This window comes from Symphalangus syndactylus, chromosome 11, assembly GCF_028878055.3.
Source record: "Symphalangus syndactylus isolate Jambi chromosome 11, NHGRI_mSymSyn1-v2.1_pri, whole genome shotgun sequence".
NCBI lineage: Eukaryota > Metazoa > Chordata > Mammalia > Primates > Hylobatidae > Symphalangus > Symphalangus syndactylus.
In genome coordinates this window covers 133,925,743-133,947,543 of record NC_072433.2, presented here as the reverse complement: position 1 = coordinate 133,947,543, position 21,801 = coordinate 133,925,743, and the positions used below count along the sequence as shown (strand labels likewise).

Sequence of the window (21,801 nt, the reverse complement as noted above, 5' to 3'; positions counted from 1 at the left end):
TCCCGACAGCCCTGGGGGTTCTGCAGCAGGGGCATTAAGAGTGGAGCGAATTAACGTCCTGTGTGTGGGGACGGAGGATGCCACGGAGGCTGGGACAGCGTTCAGGATGGAGAAGAGCAGGCTGGCGTGGGGGGCTGGCTTCAGACGGGGTGGTCACCAGGGCTTCTCAGAGGGTGAACTTTACCTGCGACTGAGAAGAGCTCCGGGCACAGAGCGCTGAAGACAGAGCCCGCCTCCCCAAGTGGGAAGGAGCGCTGCACCGCCCAGGAATGGAAGCAGGCGGGTGGCGGGGAGGCAGGGGGCTGGAGGCCTCGGAGGGAGCTGGGGTTTTATTCTGGCCACCGTGGGAAGCCACCATCAGACACTGAGCAGAATGCCAAAACCTGTCAGACTGTGTTAGGGTCCCTGGACTGCTGGGGGAACCCTGGCTGGCCAGCTGCTGCATCTGCCACCACCTCCAGGCAGCCCCCCAGCCCTGGACACCTCTTTGGGCTCCCTTGGATCCTCCCCCTGCCCTGAGCCTGCCCCTTCTCTGGGGCCAGGGCCAGTGGGCTGGTCCCCCACCCGTGTCCCCAGGGGCAGGGGCCCGGGCGGGGCAAGGCAGAGAGAAAGGGAGGCCGAGGAGGAGGGAAGAAAGAGCCCAGGCCTGAGAAAGCCCAGCCCGGCTGATAGGGGAGAGATTGGTTTCAGCCGGAGCCGCGGCCTGCCAAGTCCACATCCTATCGGTGCGGCCTGCGCTTACTCAACATTCATCACCGCTGAACTCGGAAACTTTATCGACGCTGAAGGTTGGCGCCATCTCTGGGCCCGGCCACTCCCGGCCCTCCGATGGGCCTGATAGCCACTGATAGATTACATGAGATTGCTTCACTCCGGAGAACTGATTACTAAACCCCTGGGGAAGAGCTGAGGGGGTGCCCAGGGATGGGATGTGGGTGGGGGTGGCGAGGCCGCGTGGGGCCGTGAGGGGCAAAGACCACCGCACAGGGTGGAGGCGAGGGTGGGGTCAGGCCATATGTGTGGTAGGGTGGCTGCGGCCACGCACCCGGCTGCAAGCCCGCCGGAGGCACGGGGAGGAGGAGAGGTCCCAGCACGGCCCCGAGAATCTGGGCTGGGGAGTGACCCCCTCCCTGGATGGGTGATAACAGCTGATAGATGGGGCGGGGGCCGCGGCTCACGGAGCTGTCGCCGCGCAGCCTGCGTCACATGGGTGGAGGCATCTGGCTCCCTGGAAGGGAGCAGAGCTCCAGCAGGATGGGCCCAGACACGGGAGAGGTGGGGTGCAGCGCCCAGACCCCGGGGGCAGCGGGGGCGACATGGCCCTCCCTAGCAGCCGACTCTCCTCCCGCCCTGCGGCCCTCGAGGCCAGGCCTGTGGGTTCACCTCACCCCGCTCTCAAGGCCATGGTGAGAGGGGCCCCTCATCAACCACTGTACAGCTGGGCTGAGGCCTGAGGGGCAGTGGGTGAGCTCACGAGCCCAGGAGACTCCAGGCTTTCATTCACAGCATCGAACCACAGCCCGAGGGTGGGTGGTTCCTGCCATCCTCTTCCAAGTGGGCTGTCCCGGAGATTCACGGGGGCCAGGAGCAGGATTCACCCCAGACCCAGGGACCCTAGTGTCGAGACCCTCAGATGCCTTTCAGAAAGGAAGACGTCACGCCCTCTGGCTTGGTTCAGCCGTTTCTGCCTTCCAGGGTCCCAGGCAGCAAAGCAACTGCTCCCATAGCACAGCTGCAGAAACGGAGGTTTCCCGATCCAACGGGGGGTGGCAGCGCAGCAGGGCCTGCGCCCAGACCTCCTGCCCAGCTGGCCCCTCGTCCTGGTGGGGTCCAGGGCTGCGGCGTCCTGGAAGCTTGTGGGGCACTAGAGCTCTGAGCTCTGTGATGCAGGCCTGCCCTGGGCCTGCTTCCTCGCCTGAAACCAGGAGTTAACACATCAGCCTCCAACCCACAGAGGCGGGGCCTAGGATGCCGGAGTGGGGCTGGGGCAAGGGTGGGAGCCACCATCAGGGAGAGCCTGTGCCGGGAGGGCGTGGAGTCCTGGGGACCCACTGCTGCCGGGTTCCCAGCACCGAATGCACTTGTATCCTGAGCTGTACACTGAAAAGGGTTAATATGGTAAATGTGATGTACACTTCACCACAATAAAAAGTAGAAAATTCAGGCCGGGCGCGGTGGCTCACGCCTGTAATCCCAGCACTTTGGGAGGCTGAGGCGGGCGGATCACGAGGTCAGGAGATGGAGACCACCCTGGCTAACACGGTGAAACCCCGTCTCTACTAAAAATACAAAAATTAGCTGGGCGTTGTGGCGGGTGCCTGTAGTCCCAGCTACTTGGGAGGCTGAGGCAGGAGAATCGCTTGAACCCGGGAGGCAGATGTTGCAGTGGGCCCAGATCACACCACTGTACTCCAGCCTGGCGACACAGCGAGACTCAGTCTCAAAAAAAAAAAAAAAAAAAAGAAAATTCAAACAAAAAAAGCAGGAAATGCCACCCTCTCTGTGCTGTGGGCACAGCAGGCGCTCTGGTGCCTCTTCCCTTTCTCCTGGGACCGAGGCACAGAGCTGGCACATCCCTGCCTGTGTGCCCCACCCTGTGGGCACCTGCCCTGCCCACCACCGTGCCTCTGGCCACTTGTGGGTGTGGACACTGAGGCTGGGGCTCGCTGGGGTTCAGCCCCGCACCCCCCTCCATGAACTGTGGGTCCACAGATTGGGTGGGGTTGCCGGTGGCCATGCGTGGTGGGAGCCCAGATGAGGTGACCTGTCCTGAGAGTGGTCCCAACAAACTTCCGCTGCCCATCAGGGTTTGGCCCTGCCGGGCTCCTACCAGGGAGGCCCAGGCTTCTGGCTCCACTCCCTGCAGACCACACGGCCCCTGACCCAGCCCACCCAAGGCTCTTGTGGACCTGCAGGTCCCCTCAGGAATAACCCACTGGAACGTGGTGCAGTGCCAGCCCAAGGCCCAGAGCCCTCCCAGCCCGCAGGGACCTCGCCCCGATTTCACAGAGATGGAGACGCAGCCTTAGTCTTATTTTTGTTTTTTTTTTTTGAGACAGAGTCTCGCTGTCGCCCAGGCTGGAGTCCAGTGGCGTGATCTCTGCTCAGTGCAGGCTCCGCCCCCCGGGGTTCACGGCATTCTCCTGCCTCAGCCTCCCGAGTAGCTGGGAATACAGGCGCCCGCCATCTCGCCCGGCTAATTTTTTGTATTTTTAGTAGAGACGGGGTTTCACTGTGTTAGCCAGGATGGTCTCGATCTCCTGACCTCGTGATCCGCCCGCCTCGGCCTCCCAAAGTGCTGGGATTACAGGCGTGAGCCACCGCGCCCGGCCGCCTTAGTCTTAGTCACAGGCTCAGGTGTCTGTGGCAGATCCAAGTGTGAGTAAGTGGTGGGCAGGAATTCATGCCCAGGCCATGTGGCTTCAGAGCCGGGAGCCCTGACCCCTCCGTGTGTGGGAGCCGCCGCGGCCACAGTCATCTTGGGACCCTGACCCCACCTCTATGAGTGCGAGCCGCTACAGCCACAATCATCTCAGGATCCTGACACCCCCAACTGTGAGCAGGAGCCGCCGCGGCCACGGCCATCTTGGGGTCCCGACCCCTCCACTGTGTGTGGGAGCCACCGCGGCCACGGCCATCTTGGGGTCCTGGTCCCTCCACTATGGGTGGGAGCCACCGCGGCCATGGTCATCTTGGGGTCCTGGCCCCTCCACTATGGGTGGGAGCCACTGTGGGCACGGTCATCTCGGGGTCCAGAACTGTGAGCTGGAGCTGCCACGGCCACGGTCATCTCAGAGCCTAGATGCTACAGCCCGAGACAGACCCTGTGGCCGCTGGCCTTTGCGAGGGTGGAGGTCACACATGGCTGGAGCCCTGGAGGGTCAGCTGGTTGGGAGCTCAGGGAGTCCAGCTCTTGTCTGAATTCTCAGCACCCATCGCGGTCAGGGCAGAATAAGTGGAGAGGAAAAGTCTGGTCTCGCTCCTTCAGAAGGCAGCCTCTGGGCAGCCCAGTATGTAGTTGGCAAGGGCACACGGGGAAGGGAATGCCTGTTGCGGAGGCTGGACCCCACCGGGTGAGGTGCTGGCATCTGAGCTGGGCCCTGGGTCAGTGCGTCACGCTGCGTCTCCCGCCCCTTCCTGGACGACCTCATCCCCTGCTCGGAACTCCCACTGTGTGCTCGGCGAGGACGTGTTTCCCCAGGCCACATCCTCACCTGTCACTCAGTGTCACCACCTGGCACTCCACACCATGCCACATCCTCACCCGTCATTCAGTGTCACCACCCGGCCCTCCACACCATGCCACATCCTCACCCGTCACTCAGTGTCACCACCCGGCCCTCCACACCATGCCACATCCTCACCTGTCACTCAGTGTCACCACCCGGCCCTCCACACCATGCCACATCCTCACCTGTCACTCAGTGTCACCACCCGGCCCTCCACACCATGCCACATCCTCACCTGTCACTCAGTGTCACCACCCGGCCCTCCACACCATGCCACATCCTCACCTGTCACTCAGTGTCACCACCCGGCCGTCCACACCATGCCACATCCTCACCTGTCACTCAGTGTCACCACCCGGCCCTCCACACCATGCCACATCCTCACCTGTCACTCAGTGTCACCACCCAGCCCTCCACACCACCAGTCCCCCAAAAACAGCCTCCCCAGTGGTTCTGCCACAGAGCACATCAGACCCCTGTGTTCACTCTCCCCCATCAGGCTGGGGCTCCATGAGGTCACCTGGGGGTCCCTGATCCATGCTTAGCACACAGCAGGCACTCAGTACAGGTTTGGAGAGGACAGGGGACACCCGTGGGCATCCAGAGGCTGCCCGCCCCAGCCCGTCCAGCAGCCCCCGTCCCCAGGACGGGTGGGGTGGCCCTGACAGCAAGGACCCCGCAGGAGTGAGTCATAGCCCCGGCACAGGGACAAGGACCCTGGCTCTCCACAGGCGATGCCCCCACACTGGAGGGGCCTTTTGCCCATGACAATGCTGGCTCTGGAGGCCCTGGCTTTTTCTCCGTTTCCTTTTTCCTTCTGCTTGCTTTGCCTCTGGGGACACAGCCAGTCACAGGGAGCAGATACAGAAATCAGCTGGGGAGTATTTATGTTGCACCTACTGTATGCCCCAAGCTGTCCTGGGGGAGGATAGAGCTGCCTGCATGCGTGGAGACCCCTTGACAGACTGGGAGGGCTGCGTGGCGAGATCCCCTGGGCTGGACACGCACCTCTGACCCTCACCACGTGAGAGGCACTGCACCCCACATTAGGGGGTGGGGCCCTGGTCAAGGTGATGTCTGGTTCTGGTTGGACAGCCCCTCCCTACTTCCTCTCCTTGGATCTCAGCCCAGACTCTTTCCCTCCTCGCCCCGCCACTATTTTCCGCTTACACATTTTTGACAAACACCCACACCTGTGGCTGATTTTCAGGTGCCGTGGGAGCTGACAGGGCCTCCAGCCAGGTCTCAGGCCGGCGGAGCCTACCTCAGCCTGGTCTTGCCAACAAGACCCACCGTGCAGTGTGGGTGGATTCAGAACACATGCGCACACCCCCTAAGGTGTCCTGAGCCCCCTATAGACGTGGTCTCCTGGCACGTGAATTTCTGACAATGGGAAATCTGGAAGACCCCAGGTTTCCAGGCTATGCCACAGCCACAGACAGAAGGAGGACCCCCAGAGAACCTGCCACCTCAGCCTCATGCTGTGGAAGGGGAAACTGAGGCCCAGGCCGGCAAGGGGCTTGCCGAAGAGCCCAGAAACCATCCTGGGAGGCAGACCTACTAGACTGCCTTCTCATTTTACAGATGGGGAGGCTGAGGGTGGGCAAAGGGGTTGGGACTGTCATTCATTAAGATGGTGCCACGTCCGCAGCCCAGCGGGCACTTCAGAAGCTTGGCAGAATGAGGTTCCGGACGGAAGTCAGCGTGGGGAGAGGGTGGAGCGGTAGGGGGCAGCCTGCAGGAGGGTCTGGAGTGGGCCCAGACATGGGGGTGGGAGGGAGGCTGGCTGGCCCCGGGCCGTCCCTGCCGGGTTGTGAAACGTGAAACTCGCTGTTCCCATCTGGGAGTGGCTGCTGGCTGCACTCCTCTCGGGAACTCCTGGGTCCTGGTCCCCAACTCAGGCCATGTGGGTCTGGGCTCTGAGGATTGGCAGGTCATCCAGAGGCCAGCCTGTCCATCCGCCTGTGCCCAGGCAGCGAGGCCCCTAAAAGGCGGGCCCTTCCATAGTCTGTGGTGGTGATGGCAGAGCTCTCCCTTCCTGGGGCAGGGTCCAGGGTGGGAACTACTCCCCCAGGTCAAGGGCAGCACCTGGAGGAGGCCCTGCCCCCACACAGCAGCTCAGCCAATCCCTGGGCCTCAACCCTGCTCATTTGCATACCCCATTTCCATTGGCTGCCAACAGGCTGGTTAGGACAGTGGTGCCCTGGCCATGGGGGTGGGGTTTGGGGGGGGTGCTGGGGGCGGGGCCCTGGGGGGACGGGGCCCTGGGGGTATCAGATTCTGGGTGACTGGTCCCAGCCCCAAGTCTAGGGTCAGAAAGCTGCATGGGGCTGGTGGGGGGCTTTAGTTACAGTGCAGGCTCTCCCCTTTCCTCGAAGGCTCCCTGATATCCATTCAGGGATGACTCAGAGCAGGAAAGATACTGGCCCAAGGTCATACAGCCAAGAGGCCGGCACAGCTGGGACCTGGCCCCAAGTCCCAGCCCCTCTCCAAGGCTGGCCTCTTTTCTCCTGGGGGAGACTGTTTAGGGCGACTTGTTATTTTTGGCTGCCTTGTCTCAGGGAGGGCTATTTGGGGGCTTTCTTTGCAAAATGATGATGACGATGACTTTCAGAGCACCCCGAGTGCTCAGCTCTCCCTGTAGATCTGGTGGCTTCGTGCGCCGTAGGCAGTGGGCTCGCGGGTGCGTCGGGGCGGTGGGCTCGCGGGTGCGTCAGGGGCAGTGGGCTCGCGGGTGCGTCGGGGGCGGTGGGCTCGCGGGCGCGTCGGGGCGGTGGGCTCGCGGGCGCGTCGGGGCGGTGGGCTCGCGGGTGCGTCGGGGGCGGTGGGCTCGCGGGTGCGTCGGGGGCGGTGGGCTCGCGGGTGTGCGGGTGAGAGTGTTTTCTCGCTTTTGTTCCTGGCATTTGGGTGGGGTGAGATAAGGGGAAGGGGGGCCGCTCAGCTAGAGCAGGCAGATAGATAACGGCGATAGCAGCTCCTCCACCGCACAGCACGCATCGCCCTTTTTATCAAGTTCCCTTTTCTTCTTTTTCGTTGTGGGGTGGTAGGGTAGAAAACACCCCACCCCCACCTCCCAAAGCCATAGAACTAGGGGGTGGGGGCCTCCCCCTCTCAGGTCCCAGCCACAAAGGGCACGGGTCCGCTTAGGGCCCGCTGTGCCCAACACGCCCAGCAGCCAGCCCAGAGCCCGTGACTGGAGGAGGGAGGGGATCCAAGGCGGCTGCGAGGCCCGGGGTCCGGAGGTCCCAGGATGACAGGAACAGCTGCACGTGTGCGCTGTAGGGCAGGTCTTAGGTCTACACCATCAGCTCCTTGAAAGGACTCCGAGACGGCGACCCGCCCCCCATTTTATAGAAAAGGGCGGCAAGGCCCAGAGAAGTGAAGTGTCACTGGGGCAAGGGCTGAGCTCCTTCCTCCAGAAGCCCTGGGTGGGCACCGCTGGGAGGGGTGGGGAGACCTCAGGGGGGTTGGCCATGGCCTGCAGTGCAGGCTTAGCAGCGTTGGCTCTATTTGACAGATGAGGAAACTGACGCCTGAGCCTCTGGGATATGTGTGAGAACCAGGGCCATGGGGGCAGATGCTGTACCCCCTGCTTGTTTGCTGTGGCCCCTGGTCTGGGTGACTGTGGCGACTATGGGGGACTGACAAGGGGTAGACTCTTGGATCACAGGGACAAATGTTCTGGAGCCACTCTGGCCGCTGTGTGATGGGACGAGGCCCTAGGTGACATCACTGAGGTCATCGGCACACTGGACCCATTGGCAGAAAACCGTGCAGGAAGAATGCCAGTAGGATTCAGGGAGGGTGGGCTGCAGGCAGAGAGGGCTTTGGAGAGGTGGCCCCACCCCAGGGAACCTCGCCCCAGCTCATGTCCCCCCATTAATACCACTGCTGTTTTGGGGTTCACTGAGACCTGCTGCACAAGGGCCCCAGATGCTTTACCCACTTCTGCCCTAATTCCTCAAAGGCCAAGGAGGCTGGAACTGTGATCATGGCATGATACAAGTGGGGAAACTGAGAGGCTGCCGGCCAAGGGGCAGGATTTAAATGCTGGTCACTGGAGCTGACATTTACCCCCCTCTCCCAGATACACACCCCACTGCACTGGAAATAGCTGACTTCCTTTTAGAATATTGAAACAAAACAAAACCCCAAAGTTAGAAAGAAACCAACTTTCTCACCAAAGGAGCTTATTTTCTGGGGACAGATGAAACGAACCCAAGAGACAAGAATAGAGGTAAGCCAGCCTCCGCCCATCCCCTCCCACTGCCAGGACGGGCCGTGTGGCCCTCAGTCATCCCCTGCCCTTTCTGTGCTTGGCCTTTCTCCCGGAAAGGGGGGGGGGTGAGCCCCCTGGGAGGCTCGTGGGCTGCCCCCCACTACAAAGACCCCAGAACCTCCAGCCAGGATGGAGACTCTGACCTCGGCTAGACTCTAAGCCAGAAGCCAAGGTACCTTCTGTTCTCTTCATGCTGTGTGATCTTGGGTGAGTTACTCAACCTCGCTGAGTCTTCAGTTCTCAGAGGAGAATGAGGTCATAGGCTGCAGAGTACTCCACGCCAGAACTGCCAGGGCTGGGTAACGGAGCTGTTGCCTAACCACGGCCACCATCAGGATTATTACAACTGGGGGTCTCAGAACCACTCAGAAACATCACCATCCACACCGCCCCAGGGATCCTGACTTTGGGATCCCAGAGGATCTCATTTCTCAGGAATCACTTAAAATATAAAATCCAGGAAGGGGGAAATGGCAAGCGGGCCTGCACCCACTGGGAGCCCAGGCGGCTCCACAGGAAGCCTTTCTGCCAGCGAGGGAGCAGCCAGGCCACTGCCTCAAGGAGACATCATAGCTGCGGGGCCTCGGTTTCCCCCCTGCAGAGGGACCCTTGGCCCCCTCCACCCCTACGGCTGCTTCACCTGTCCCTCCTCCACCACTATAGCTGCCTCACCTGTCCCTCAGCAGGAGGATTAGCCGCACGCTGGGCTCTAATCGCCGCTAATCGCTCCATCAGCGCCGGATCTCGGATCAGCTGAAGGAGGCGGCTTTATCCAGACAGACGCCGCGATGGCACCTGAGTCCCATCTGGGCGCAGCTGTCAGGTGCAGCAGCAGGGCCAGGGATGGTTGGGGACAGGGTGGGAGCCGGGCTGGGGAGCACACAGGGTTTCTCAATGCAGGCAAGCCCCTCCCCCTCCCCAGCTGGCCAATGGGGCTCTGCCTGGGCCCTCCACATTTATTAAGTACCTACTGTATAACCAGGCACTGTTCTAGGCACCGGGGGACACCAGGGATCCAACCAGGCCAAATGCCCACCCTGGGGCATAGCATTGCTGTCAAGGCTGTGAGGAGGGCCCCGTGCTCCCACTCACATGACAGGTGGGGAAACTGAGGCACAGAGACATGGCCCAAGGTAGGAGCAGTCAGCCAGGCCCAGACTTCTGGCTTTTCCTCCACCTTTTGCCCACCACCAGGCTGCTGGGAGGGGCACTTCCCCGACAGAGGGCTTCCCCACAGGCCTGTGGACCACGGTTACTAGCTCCCAACACCAGCCCGTTTCCAGCATTACGACATGTTTCTGCTGTTTGTCTTCTGAGCAGACACTGCGCCCTGCCTGTGCCTCCCCAGCCCGGGCCCTGCTGTGAGCTAACTCTGCGCCTCTGGACACGGGGTCTGTGCAGAGGCCGCGGCGGTGTAAGCCGGATGCTCTGTGGTTCACGGCCTGGCCCAGGGGCCGAAAGAGGCTGGGAGAGACGGCCAAGGGCTCCCACCCACCCCAGGCCCCCATCCTCCTCACTCTCTTCCCTACCTTCTTTTTCAAAAACATAATTTATCTGTGTATTATCAAGAAATCCAGACACTTTAATCAGTGAACTATGAAGTCAGAATTTCCATTCTTATCTTCGGGAGGAGTGGAAATGGAGGAGATAGGCGGCGGATCGCTGGTGGGGAATGTTAATGGGTGGAGAGGCTGGGCTATTGGCCACCGAGAAGCTGGTATCTCCTCCATTATCAAGGCTGTATCTCACCCACCATCTTGGCGCAGTAATGGGGCCAGTTCAACTTTCCCAGTTATCACAGGAGCTGAAACCTGTGCCCGCAAGAGGCCCGGACCAAGAGACAGTGCAGGGCGGACCAGGCCACAGCCTGTAGAGCTGGGGGCGATCGGCTTGAGCCAGGGCCCCAGGGAGCCTGGGTGCCCACCGACCATTGCCACAGCGGGGGTAGGGGGTCTCTCTGCTCTCTGGGAAAATGTTTGGTTTTGGTGGAGCTAGGTGTGGGCCTATGAGCAATGGGGGAAACTGAGGCTGACTGCCTCAGGGTCCCAAGAAGGCTGGGGTAGTCCCAAGCCTTCCTGAGCTGTTCCACGCCCATGAAGTGGAAAGAGGGTAGGTGGCGTTGGGGACAGCAGCAGGACTGAGGTGCAAACACCCCGTCCTCCTGCCTTGGCACTTGCAGGGTGTCCCGTCCCCTCTGGGAGCATATCCAGGGCCCAGGCCTGGGGTCGGGAACTATCAGTCATAAACAGGCAGCCCGGGGGCACCTGGGGGCCCTGCCCCTGCAGGGCTGAGAATGCCCTGGCCCTGCCTGTCTCAACCTGAGGCACGGCTCACATGCCTCAGCCCCTCAGGCCCAGGTGTGCTCAGTGCACCCTTAAATTTTGAGGGGCTGCTCACCTGTCCTTAGGGCCCTTCCTCGAGACGGGGCACTCAGGCCCTAAACAGAGCACCTCTGTCCACTGGGAAGAAGGAGCCTCCAATCCACTCCTTCCAGCCCCCAAGGACTGACCGATGGACCACGGGGTACAGAACAACCGCCTCGATCAAGGGCTCCTGGCTGGCTGGAGCCCCATCCCACGGTCTAGGACTTCCTGGAAGTACCCAGGGCTGGCCCTGCCCTATGTGTGCCAGGTCTAGTCGTGGTTCTGATCTCTTTCCTACATTTCTAAGGCGCTGCACTGGCCACCTTGGCCCACAGTGGGGAAGGGACTTGCTCAGGGTCACACAGCCAGAGGACACAGTATTGAGGTCAGAGCTTGATCTGCCTAGAGACACGGGAAGGCCTCAGTTTCCTCAGCCTGAAGACGGGCGTCCCCTGGCCCAGCGGGAGCAGGGAAAGGTCTCTTATAAAAACCACCACTGCTGCCTTCCTCTCGTTCCCTCCTCAAAATATTAGCCGGGTGGTTTCCCTGCCCAGATCTAGGAGCTCAACCTCCAGGGCTAGGGCTGACCTTGAAACTCTCTAAGCCTCAGTTTCCCCATCTGCACACTGGGCCTCCTTCAAAGGCTGCCGGGAGAAGGACATGAGGCCACGTCTACCAAATCCTGGGCACGGTGACTGAGTGTGAGGCAGGGGCCTAGTAAATGCCCAGTACGTGCTGTGACACCGGTGAACCTGGGGGCTGAGTGTGGAGAGGGGCTTAGGCCCTGCGGTCACATCAGGGGAAAGGCCCTGTGGCTACTGATGGCTCTGAGTCTTGGCTTCCCCTCCCATCACCAGGGTCTGGGTGGCCTGCTGCCAGAGGAACCCCAAGAGAGGCTGAGGGGGCAGATGCAGGCACCTGGTCCCTCACTGGGGGCTGAGAATGTGCAGGATAGATGAGCCATCAACCATGAGGCCCTGTCCCCTGTCCCGGGAGGACTCCCCAGCAGGTCTCTCCTCATGCACCACTTCGGGAAGGAGCCACCGCCACCTGGCCCTGGGGCCTCTTCCGCTCCTGCTCCCTGGGTCTGACTTGGGGAGTGGGGGCTTGATGGAAAAAAGGGAAGTTGGGGCAGGAGGTGGTGACGGGTGCAGGTGCCCAGAAGGAAGTGGCACGGAAGGCCAACACAAGGCCAGCCGTGACAGACACACCTGAAGGACGTCAGCAACCTAGGGAGGGGAGGGGGGCCCCTGCCCTGTTTGTGTGGATTTTGTTACACAGCACAGACCACAGGGGGCCCTGGCACGGGCTGCAGCTCCCATGTTGGGTGGCATCGCCCCTCACAGCCGAGTGAGGTGAGCATCACTGCTCCATTTTACAGTGGGGAAACTGAAGCTCGGGGGGGCTGAGTGACTTGCACGAGGGCCGGGCAACCCTGGAGCCCAGCCTGGTGCCTCACGGTACCCCCATTTTGCAGAGATGGAGACTGAGGCTTGGAGAAGCAAGGTAACCTCCCTATAATGACAGAGAGTCTAGGACTCTCCACTCCAGGATTCCAACCATGGCTGCCCACAGGGAAGCTCCCGGAGCAACCCGGAAGCCCACGGTGGCTGCCCCCTCCTTCTCAGGAAGCCACACCCCAGACAGTCCAGGAGGTCCTAGGCACAGGCAGCCTGCCGGAGAGCTGGGGCAGGGCCACCCTGCCCTGCTGCTGCCTCCACAGCCAGAGCACCACTGTGTGCTGTGAGACTCTGGCGCAGCCACCCACCCTCTCTGACCCCCGATTTTCTTGCTCGAGAAATTGGTGGAGAACCCAAAGCTAAGTGGTGTCTGGAGAAGGGCAGGACGGGGATGCCCGTAAGGCGCTTAGCAGACAGGAGCCGCCAGCACACCGGGCTCACTCCAGCCCCAGGTGGGGAACTGAGGGAACCAGGAGAGTCAGGGCCTGAGCTCTTGGAAGCTGCCCACCAGCCCCCAACACCCATTTCACAGCTGGGGAAGCTGCGGCTCCCAAGACCACAGCCAGCAGCCCAGGGGAAGCTAGGGAAGCAGACGGAGGCACAAGAGGCTGAGGGGAGGGGCCTGCTTATCTGCTAACCGGGCTCTGCCCAAGGTCAGCCGCCACATTCCTGCCCCAGCAGGGCCACTGCCTTCCCCCAAAACACGAGGCAGCTGGGGAGGGAGGAGGAGATGGGGAGCAACCTGGGCCTCTCAGGCCGCAGGCCGATGCAGTGGGGCTGGTGGCCTGGGGGTGCTGAGTGGGCAGTGCCCAGAGAAACCTGGGCCCACACCCGGGGTCCACGGCCCCAGCTCCCACGTCACACAACCTCACACATGCCACGCCTCCAGGGCCTCCGTTTCTCGCCTGTAAAATGGGTTGGCCAATGCCAAGGATGATCTTAGCAGTGGGCCAGATCTCCGGGCAAGAAGAGGAGAGCTGGGGCTGGGGTGTGAGGCCAGCCCAGTCCAGGGCGGGGCACACTCAGGCAGAGTCCCTCCTCCCTTCCAAACCTAACACCTGAAGGAGGGGAGGGCCAGTGGGGCTCTGCTAAACGTCTGCCCTCAGGGCTTTTGGCAAAGTATCAATAACGCAACCAGCGGCTCTAGAGGCAGTGAAGTCCCTCACACACCTCTAGAGGCAGTGAAGTCCCTCACACACGTGTCCCTAGGACAGCCCTTCCCAGCTTGCGCCCCACACAACAGCCGGGAAGGAGGTGTTCTCATTAAGCTCCTCCTTCAAGAGAGAAACACAGGCCCCAGACACAGCCACTGGCCACAATGGCACAGCAAGGCCAGGCCAGGACGTGAGGTTGCGCTGTTGTCCAAAGCGGTCCCCAGACTGGTCACCTCCTTCTCCAGAGTTGAAGGCCGGCATCCGCCCGGAGCCCTGAGGGTGCAGCCCAGGTGGTGGGGCAAAGCCCCTGCAGTGGGGATGGGGTGGGAACCTGGGGGCTCCCCAGCAAGCATCCTTGTCCTCACCAGGCCTCCTGCCCCTCGGTCTTCACCAGGCCTCCCACCCCACCCCTTGGTCCTCACCAGGCCTCCCGCCCCTCGGTCCTCACCAGGCCTCCCGCCCCTCGGTCCTTAGCCCACCCAGTGGCCCCATGAACAGCTGGGAGGCCGAGGGCCACGGGAGTAGGAGCACCGTCACCTGGCATGAACAAGTCACGTCCTCTTCCTGAACTGGGACCCGGGGTCTGCTCCAAACAGCTGCTATTTAAGCACCTACTGTATAACAGCCCTGTTACACTACCCAACACAGCTCGGATAGGAGGGACCCTGTTATTCCCACTGTAAAAAGGAGTCTCTAAGGCGGGCATATGGAAGACACTGGCTGAGGCCACCTGGCTGAGAGCCACACCCCCATCCTCACTCTGGGGTCCTTAAGTCAGTGCCACGTGCTAAACATGAAAGCTGGTGTTGGGCAGAGGGCAAGACCAGACAACCTCCCTGTTTCTTCCTCACACCAGGGCAGGTCCCAGCCTCTTAGGACCTTCTCATCCTCATCTGAAAAACAGGTGTGCCCATTGAACCAACCGAGGCAGGACGAGGCAGGACACGGCTCTCCCAGAGCCGGGTGGGGAGGTGGACAGGCACGGGCAGGAGCATCATCTCAGTCCCCCCCTACTGCCCTCGCGAAAGGGAAGCCTCAGCCCAAAGAGGGCAAGAGTATGCCAAGGCCACACAGCCTGGGGAGTCGGGATGCGCTGGAGGGAAGGGCCAGCCAGCTAGAGGGTGGGTGTCAGGGGCTGCCCTGACCTGGAACCTGGGGCCGGCGCAGTGACCAGCAGGGTTGAGGGGCCCTTCCAAGGCAGGGCCCCTGTGTGTTTCACATGCTGGGCTGTCCTGGGAGACAGCTTGGGAAGAGGGATTGCTCCATCTCAGATAAGCTGGAAACCACAGATCTGACCCAAGTGATTGACCATGAAGGGGAAGACGGGGAGGAAGAGGGGGAGGAGGAGGGGAGGGGGAGGAGGAAGGGGAGGAGGCGGAGGAAGGGGAAGACCGGAAGGGGGAAGGGGAGGAGGGGGAGCAGGAAGGCCCTTGCCAGACGGCACTGCCAGCCCTGTGGGTGGGCGTTAGGCTGCTGGGGAGGAGGGAGAGAAGGGGGAGGAGAAAGAGGAGAAGGGGGAGGAGGAAGAAGAGGAGGAGGAGGCGGTAGTGAAGGGAAGGAGGAGGAAGGGGAGGAAGGGGAAGGGGAGGAGGGGGAGAGGGTTAGTAGCAGCTGTCTCGGATAACAGGTATTTTCCTTCCAGTCTCACAACAGTGCTCTGGGGGCAGGTACTATCATTACGCTCACTTTGCAGATGGGAAAACAGAGGCTCACATGGGCAGGCCTTGCCCACAGTTCCACGGCCAGTAAGTGGCAGAGCTGTGGTGTGAGCAGGCCATGCCTATTTTGAGCCGAGCGTCCGTCTGGTCATTTATCTGACAGAGTTCCGGGGGGCCCACTCTGTGGGGACGGGACTGACCCAGCCCTGCCCTCAGAGAGCTTGTGGGCCTGAGAGGGGAGCAGGTGGCGGAATGGGCTGGCAAGGCCATCAGGCAGGGGTGGACGGGGCCTCTGAAGGAGCGCTGAGCTGCATGGGGGCCGCCTGCACACAGGCAAATTCCAGGGGCCAAAAGGAGCCAGAGAGGAGCCACCCAAGTCTCAACTTGCACACAGGCCCTAACGAGGGGCTTGGCCCTGACGGGCGCTGGCTCTCCCCTGGTCCGTAAGGCCACACACGCTGCCTGCAGCTTGCAGGTGGCTGATTCCTCACCCATGGGGTCATCTGCCTCCTAATGACAAAACCAAGGACAGCGCACCCAGAGCGGCGGGACTCACGAAGATCGTGCAGCCAGGCAGGGCGCAGACGACCCCCTCTGCAGGTTCTGAAACCCCCTTCCCTTCAGTCTGGGCCACTCCTGCCTGAGTGTAGGGTGGCAGATGAGGTCTGGAGAGCAGACCTGTGGCTGTAGCCTCAGTTTCCCCCTCTGTGAAATGGGGTCGGGAGCCACTGGGCACCTCCAGGAACACCCAGGGGTATGGTGGCTGGGTGGGCAGGAGCCCCACCAGGGCCCCGAGTGTGGCTGGGCCGGGTCCGTGGGGTTGGCGATACCAATCGGCCAGGCAACAGCTGCCTCCAGGAGGAGGCTGTCGATGGCAGATAGGCCAGCGGGAGTATTATTCACAATCCCGTCAAGCCCAGGAACGTCTGGTTGGCATAGAAACAGGAGATAAGGGGCACAATTAATGGCATCACATTCCCTCCTCCTTTCTTCCCCAACTGACCCATTTAAATCCCCAGCAGTGCTGGATGCCACGCTGGGTTCCTGGTGACCTCCAGGGAGGGGCTGGCTGGGCTGACGGCGGTCCCAGGCCCAAGGAAGGCCCGGATAAGCCTCCCAGGGGACCCCCTCCCCCGTGCAGTAATGTCTTAGGAAGGAGGCCATCTGGGGAAAGACCTCAGAGGGCCTCTGGTCCCAAAGGCCCATTTCACAGATGTGGAGACTGAGGCTGAGAAAGGCCCAGGGTGGCAAGGCAGACAGAAGCCGGAAGATGGAGAGAAGGCAGTGCAGTGTTCGCAGACACACCCTTAAGGAGCGCAGGCCCGGCCACCTGGGTTCCAACTCTGGCTCCACCACTTGCTTGGGCGAGAAACTTCTCTGTGCTTCAGTTTCCCCAGATGTAAAATAGTGATCAGAAGAGGACCTGCTTTAAGTTAATACACAGCCTGGCACAGAGAGGGCTCTTAAGCATTGGCTGTTATGAATATTATTCTTACCATCAAATGAACATGAGCTGTCTGCCTTCCCTAAGGCCCAGGAAAATGGGCAAACCACAACCGGCCCAGAGCTGGGTGATGGCGTGGGCTCCGGGGTCCGCCAGGCCCTGCTGGAGTCCAGGTTTAGGGGGTGGTGGGCCCTGAGAGTACCTCCCGATCTCTAATTCCCTCTGCTAAATGTGGCTTGAGGGCAGGTGCGGTGCCCTCAAGTGCTTTGGGAGGCTGAGCTGGGAGTATAGCTTGTGCCCAGGAGTTCAAGACCAGCCTGGGCAACATAGTGAGACTCCATGTCTATTTTTTAAAAAAATTTTAACTAAGGAAAAAAAAAAAAGAGAAAGAAAGACAGAAAAACGTGGCTGGGATCAGGACTCTGAGATGACAGCGATGGCTTCGCAGCCTAAGCACCAAGCAGGCTGCAGGCACCTTTCCCCTCAGGGTGGTGACTGGGGACGGGGCAACTGGGCCAACGACCAGGTAAGCTGAGAGCAGGACCTGCAGCCCCTGGACGGCAGACACTACCATACCCATTTTTCCAACAGGGGGAAACTGAGAGCTGTGGAAGTCACATTAACTTGTCCCCTGTGGTTCAGCCCCAGGGTCAGCCAGGTTGCCAAATCCCCTTCTTTCCTGGATGCTCTGCTACCACTCTGGGTCATGAACATGGTAAGGTGGCCTCTGAGAGCCTCAACACCCGGGTGCCTCCCACACATGGAAGGCCAGTGTGGATGGCTCTGTGCCGACATCCCACTCCTGTTCATAACACATCGCAGAAGCCACCCCATCTCCCTCTGGGCCCAACCCAGCCCTCTCTGGAACTGGAACTGGCCCTTGCCAGATGGCACTGCCAGCCCCACGGGTGGGCGTTGGGCTGCTGGGGAGAGCAGGTCGGTGACTTTGAAGCTTGGAGTGAATTAGTCATCCTGTGGCTACCAATAATTTGTTTAATCAAACTCTGAGAGTGTGTGAAAAACACCTTCTTCTGAGCTGCAGCAGCTGCCTGGGCTGGAACAGGAGGGGCTCAGGGACCCCCCTTCCCCGGCTCCTTCCGGAAGGCCCTACCCAGATGGCCTAGGGCTCTATCTGGCCTGTGGGATCCATGGGCCCTTCCGCCGCAAAGTGCCTCTGTGGACCCTCAATATCTCCAGCCTGACCTGGGGACCCCCACAGCCCTGGGGACCTATTCCTGACTCCGTTTTTCAGAGTAGGAGACCAACGACCTGACCGACTCCATCATTCCTGACCTCACTCGCACCTGCTGGCACAGGCTGGCCCCCCCCCCCCGCCCCAGGCGCCTCTCAGCCCTTGCTCCCCCGACAGCAGCGGAAAACTGAGGCCAGCCCTACTGTGTCAAAGGTCACCCCCTTCCAAGAAGTGTCCCTGACCACTGGACGTGCCCCCTGCTCCCCTTGGCTGCCCCCTCTGCCACTCTCATTTGCCACTGGGACCCAGGGCCTCTATGCATTAGTGCTGGACAAACAGTGCTCAGCCCAGGCAGGTCTGCGGTGACTCCTCACCAGGGTACACGGGCCTCCCCCAAAGCAGCCTGGGCCATGGAAACCACCTTGATTTTTTTTTTTTTTTTCAAGAAAACTCCAAGCAGTGTACACTTGGTTCTTGCTAGGAACTACCGGCAACGCCAGCATGATTCAAAGGGAAAACACCCTCTCTCCCTCTGAAGGTGACAAACCCACCTCTAGCGGTCTCTCACCACCTACGAGGACTCGGGGCGGGGTGTCCTCCCTCTTCCCCCTCCTGGCCCTGGCAAAGCCAGTTTTCTTTCATTTTGACGGACTGTACCACCGGCCACAGGGGAGGATCAACTTCTTGGCAATTAAGTGTGTTTGGGGAGAAAACTCCCCCAGACAGACCAGCGCAGAGACGCCGGCTCCCCGGCCCCAACCCGGGCCGTTCCATGCCCCCAGTCGCGACGCCCCCGCGCTATTCTCCAACCCGGCCGGGCCTGGTGGCCAAAGATAAGGCCTGTTATCGCTCTTGGCGATCGCCATCGGGCCGACCGGCCAGGCGCTTATCAGAGCTCACATCGACTCGGGCGGGAGGAAAGCCCAGCGGGCTGGGGGCGCCGGGGGTCCCGAGCTGCCCCGGCCCCGCGCTCCCCGTCGGCAGCCCGGCCTATCGCCTCTGCCATCTGGCCGGCCAAGGCCGCGCTCCCGCCTCGCCCTGCCCCCGCTTCCACGTTTGAAGTTAATAAATGGAAGCGCCTATCGCAGCCACCATCGGTTGCGCGCCTTATCAGCGCGGCACATCTATCTCCGCACGGAACAAAAGGCGCACAGAGGCGCGGGCAGCTGCGCCAGGGCTTTGATGGGGGCGCGGGTGGGGGGTGGGCGGACCGAAGCGCTCGGCCCCCTCCGCTCTGCACTCGCGGCCCGGCCGCAGGTGAGGCCAGGGCAGCGGGCAGGCACAGGCGCTGGCAGAGGGCGGGCGGGCGCCGCCGCTTGGTGACAATCAGCCTTCGCATCGTAAAGTGCTGAGATCTGCCAGGGGGAGGAGGCGCCCCGGGGGGCCGCCAGCGACAGGGAGGGTCCGCGGTCCTGCCTCCCTCGTCCGGGCCCTTTCTCTGCCCTGGTCCCGGGCCGCAACGAGGATGGGCCGCGAGGGCTCACCGTGCACCCGCCGCGGTCCCGGTTTCCAAAGTGCGCGCGCTCTGCCCGCCCCGCTGGGCTGGGCTACGGACTCTTGCTGGCGCTGGCGGCCTTATCAGCGCTGGAGATCGGTTCCCAACCTGCGATCTCCCTGCCCGAGCTATCTGCATTTCTCATCACAGCGAAACACACACACACACCCACCCACCCCAGAACCGAACACAGGCACTCAGGGGAGGAAGGAAAAAGAAACCAGAGCACAAGCGCGGATCGGGACCTGTGGGTGGCTTTTAATACTTGAGTTGACATGATAGAAGGCGACTTTCGGAAAACAGGTCCCGTTTGCGCCGAGGGAGTTGGGTTACGGGAACCGGTTCATGCCTGTGATCCCCGCCTCGGGAGACCTCCTGAGTAGGGAAGCTCCCACAGGCCCCGCACAAGGGGTCCTGGTGGCAGTGGTCGTGTGGACAAAGGAGGTAGTGCCCGGCTGGGCAGCGGGCGGGTTTCCGTCGTGGCCTCCTGGCAGGGTTCAGACGACCTGCCCGTCAGGCTCCGGGGAGGCGCCCCGGGGAGGAAGACCTGTGCCTGGGCCCTAACTGTGAGGCACAAAGTTATTATTGGCGTAGGGTGGGGAGGGGAGCTTCCTGTGCTCTTGCTCCCTCCTGGCACAGCCCAGAGGCCCAGGCCAGACAGTGGCCCCGATAGCGCAGTTCTCATCATGGGGGCACTGGCAATGTGGCGGCGGGGCGGCAGCCTCTGACCGGGCAGGGAGCCGGACCAGCGAGAAACTTAGTCGCGTGCAGGGGCGACCTCGGCCCGGGGCTGCGTCCTAGGAGGCCCTTCTCTGACTCGGAGCAGCCCCCTGGGATGCCAGGGGGTGCCCGCGGGCATCCGAGGGCAACATTTGTTGCCCATGCCGCCTTGCCTGGGACACTTACAGGGTCCAGGAGGTGTCACCAGGCAGGCAGGGCCTGGGTTCAGGACTCCAGCGCTAGGGCACGGGGTGGGGGTGTCTGGGGGGCTGCAGCCAAGTGCCTAGGCTGCGGCAGCTGCGCGCTACCCCCTCCCCCGTCCTGCGGCTCTGCGACGGCACCGGTGGGTGTGGGCGCGGGCCGGTCCCTGCCACTTGGCCAGGCATCTCCGCGGCCCCGGGTGTCCCCTCTCCCTCCCAGGTCTCTCTCTTCGCTTCTAGATACAAAGCCTGGGAGAGTCAACCGAGCGAGATAAGATCACAATTTCAGCCCGTCCCGACAGAACGATCTTATCAGGACGGGACTTGCAGAATGGAATATTTTAAACTTTATCTGAGCCCAGATCGGGGCCGCCCTATCGCTGCACCATCTCGCCGATGCGGGGGAGGGGCAGGCCGAGAGGGGCCGAGCGCTGCCCGGGCCGCGCCCCCAACCACCCTACTCCCGGCCTCCGGGCGGCCCCCTCCTGGGCTGGACCCCCCGGTGCCCAAGCCGAGACGCGGGGGCCCAGGCCGCCGGCGGAGATTAGATTACGGCGCGCTTGGCACAGCGCGGGGGGCGCGGCGCGGGGTGAAGGTCGCCGGCGCCCGGGGCAGAGCGGGGACGGGCGGGGGCGGCGCTGGCGGCGGGGCCCCGGCGGGGGTCGGGCGCGCGGCGGGAACGGCGGGCAAAGTTTGACTCACGCTTGATCTGCCGGGGGTTGCTCTGTTTCCTCCTGGACATGTCTCCGGCGCCGCGCGCCCTCCCGGCGGCCGCCTCTAGCCCCGGGCGGGCGGCGGCGGGCGGCGGGGGCGCGGCGGCGCCGCGGGGCCGCTCATGCCCCCGGCCCCCGGTCTCCGCGGCCGCCCTGGCCCGCGCCCCCAGCCCGCGCGCCCAGCCCCGGAGCCGCTGGAGCTGCCGCGGAGGCCCGAGAGGCCACGGTCCTGCGTTGCGGGCGCGCGGACTGCCCGGCGTGGGGGTGCCGGCTCTTCCGCTCCCGCGCACTCGCCGCCGCCGCTCGGCTTTTCTCAATGGAACCCGCGGGCGGCGAGCGGCGGAGCAGGCGGCCACTGCGAGGGCGCTCCGGGCGGGCTGGAGGCGCGGGGCGGGGCCGGGCCTGAGCGTCGTCAGCCGCCGCGCCTCCCGCCCCGCCCCGCCCCCTGCGCTCCGACCCCGCCCCGCTCCTCCAGCCCGGCCCTGCACCTCTCCGGCTCCGCCCCCAGCGCCGCGGCCACGCCCCCGCCCGCCCGGCTCTTCACTGCTCTGGCTCCGCCCCCAGAGCCGCGACCGCGCCCCCGCCCGCCTAGCTCTTCACCGCGCTGGCTCCGCCCCCAGCCCTGCGGCCCCGCCCCTGTCCGGCTGGGCCTTCAAGGCACTGGCCCCCCCCCCCGGCTGGATGCCCCGCCCCTTCCTGGTTCGGCCCCGCTCCCGCCCCGGGGAGTCCTCTAGCCTCCCTCACGCCTCTTTTGCCCGGAGGCCATGTCCCCAGGCCGGGCTGAGACTCTGAGACCTATTCGGTTCTGTTCTGCTGCCCCGCGGAACCCCATCCTGCGCCCTGCCTCTCGGCGCCAGCTCCGCCTCCAAACCTCCCCTGACCTGGTTGGGCCCT

At 62.7% G+C, this 21,801-nt stretch overlaps 1 protein-coding gene across 2 annotated transcripts in view; it reads right to left on the bottom strand.

Annotated features, from left to right (window-relative positions):
• ZFPM1 (zinc finger protein, FOG family member 1) overlaps positions 1–21,286 on the bottom strand; it is an 80,930-nt gene extending 59,644 nt beyond the window's left edge. Inside the window, exon 1 of one of the 2 annotated variants that reach the window (XM_055232771.2) lies at positions 20,897–21,286. In XM_055232771.2, coding sequence (XP_055088746.1) covers positions 20,897–20,936 — 40 coding nt within the window. In that variant the 5' untranslated portion in view covers positions 20,937–21,286. The remainder of the gene's footprint in view (positions 1–20,896) is intronic. The other variant, XM_055232772.2, reaches the window with a different exon arrangement.
• Between the last annotated feature and the right edge of the window lie 515 nt (positions 21,287–21,801).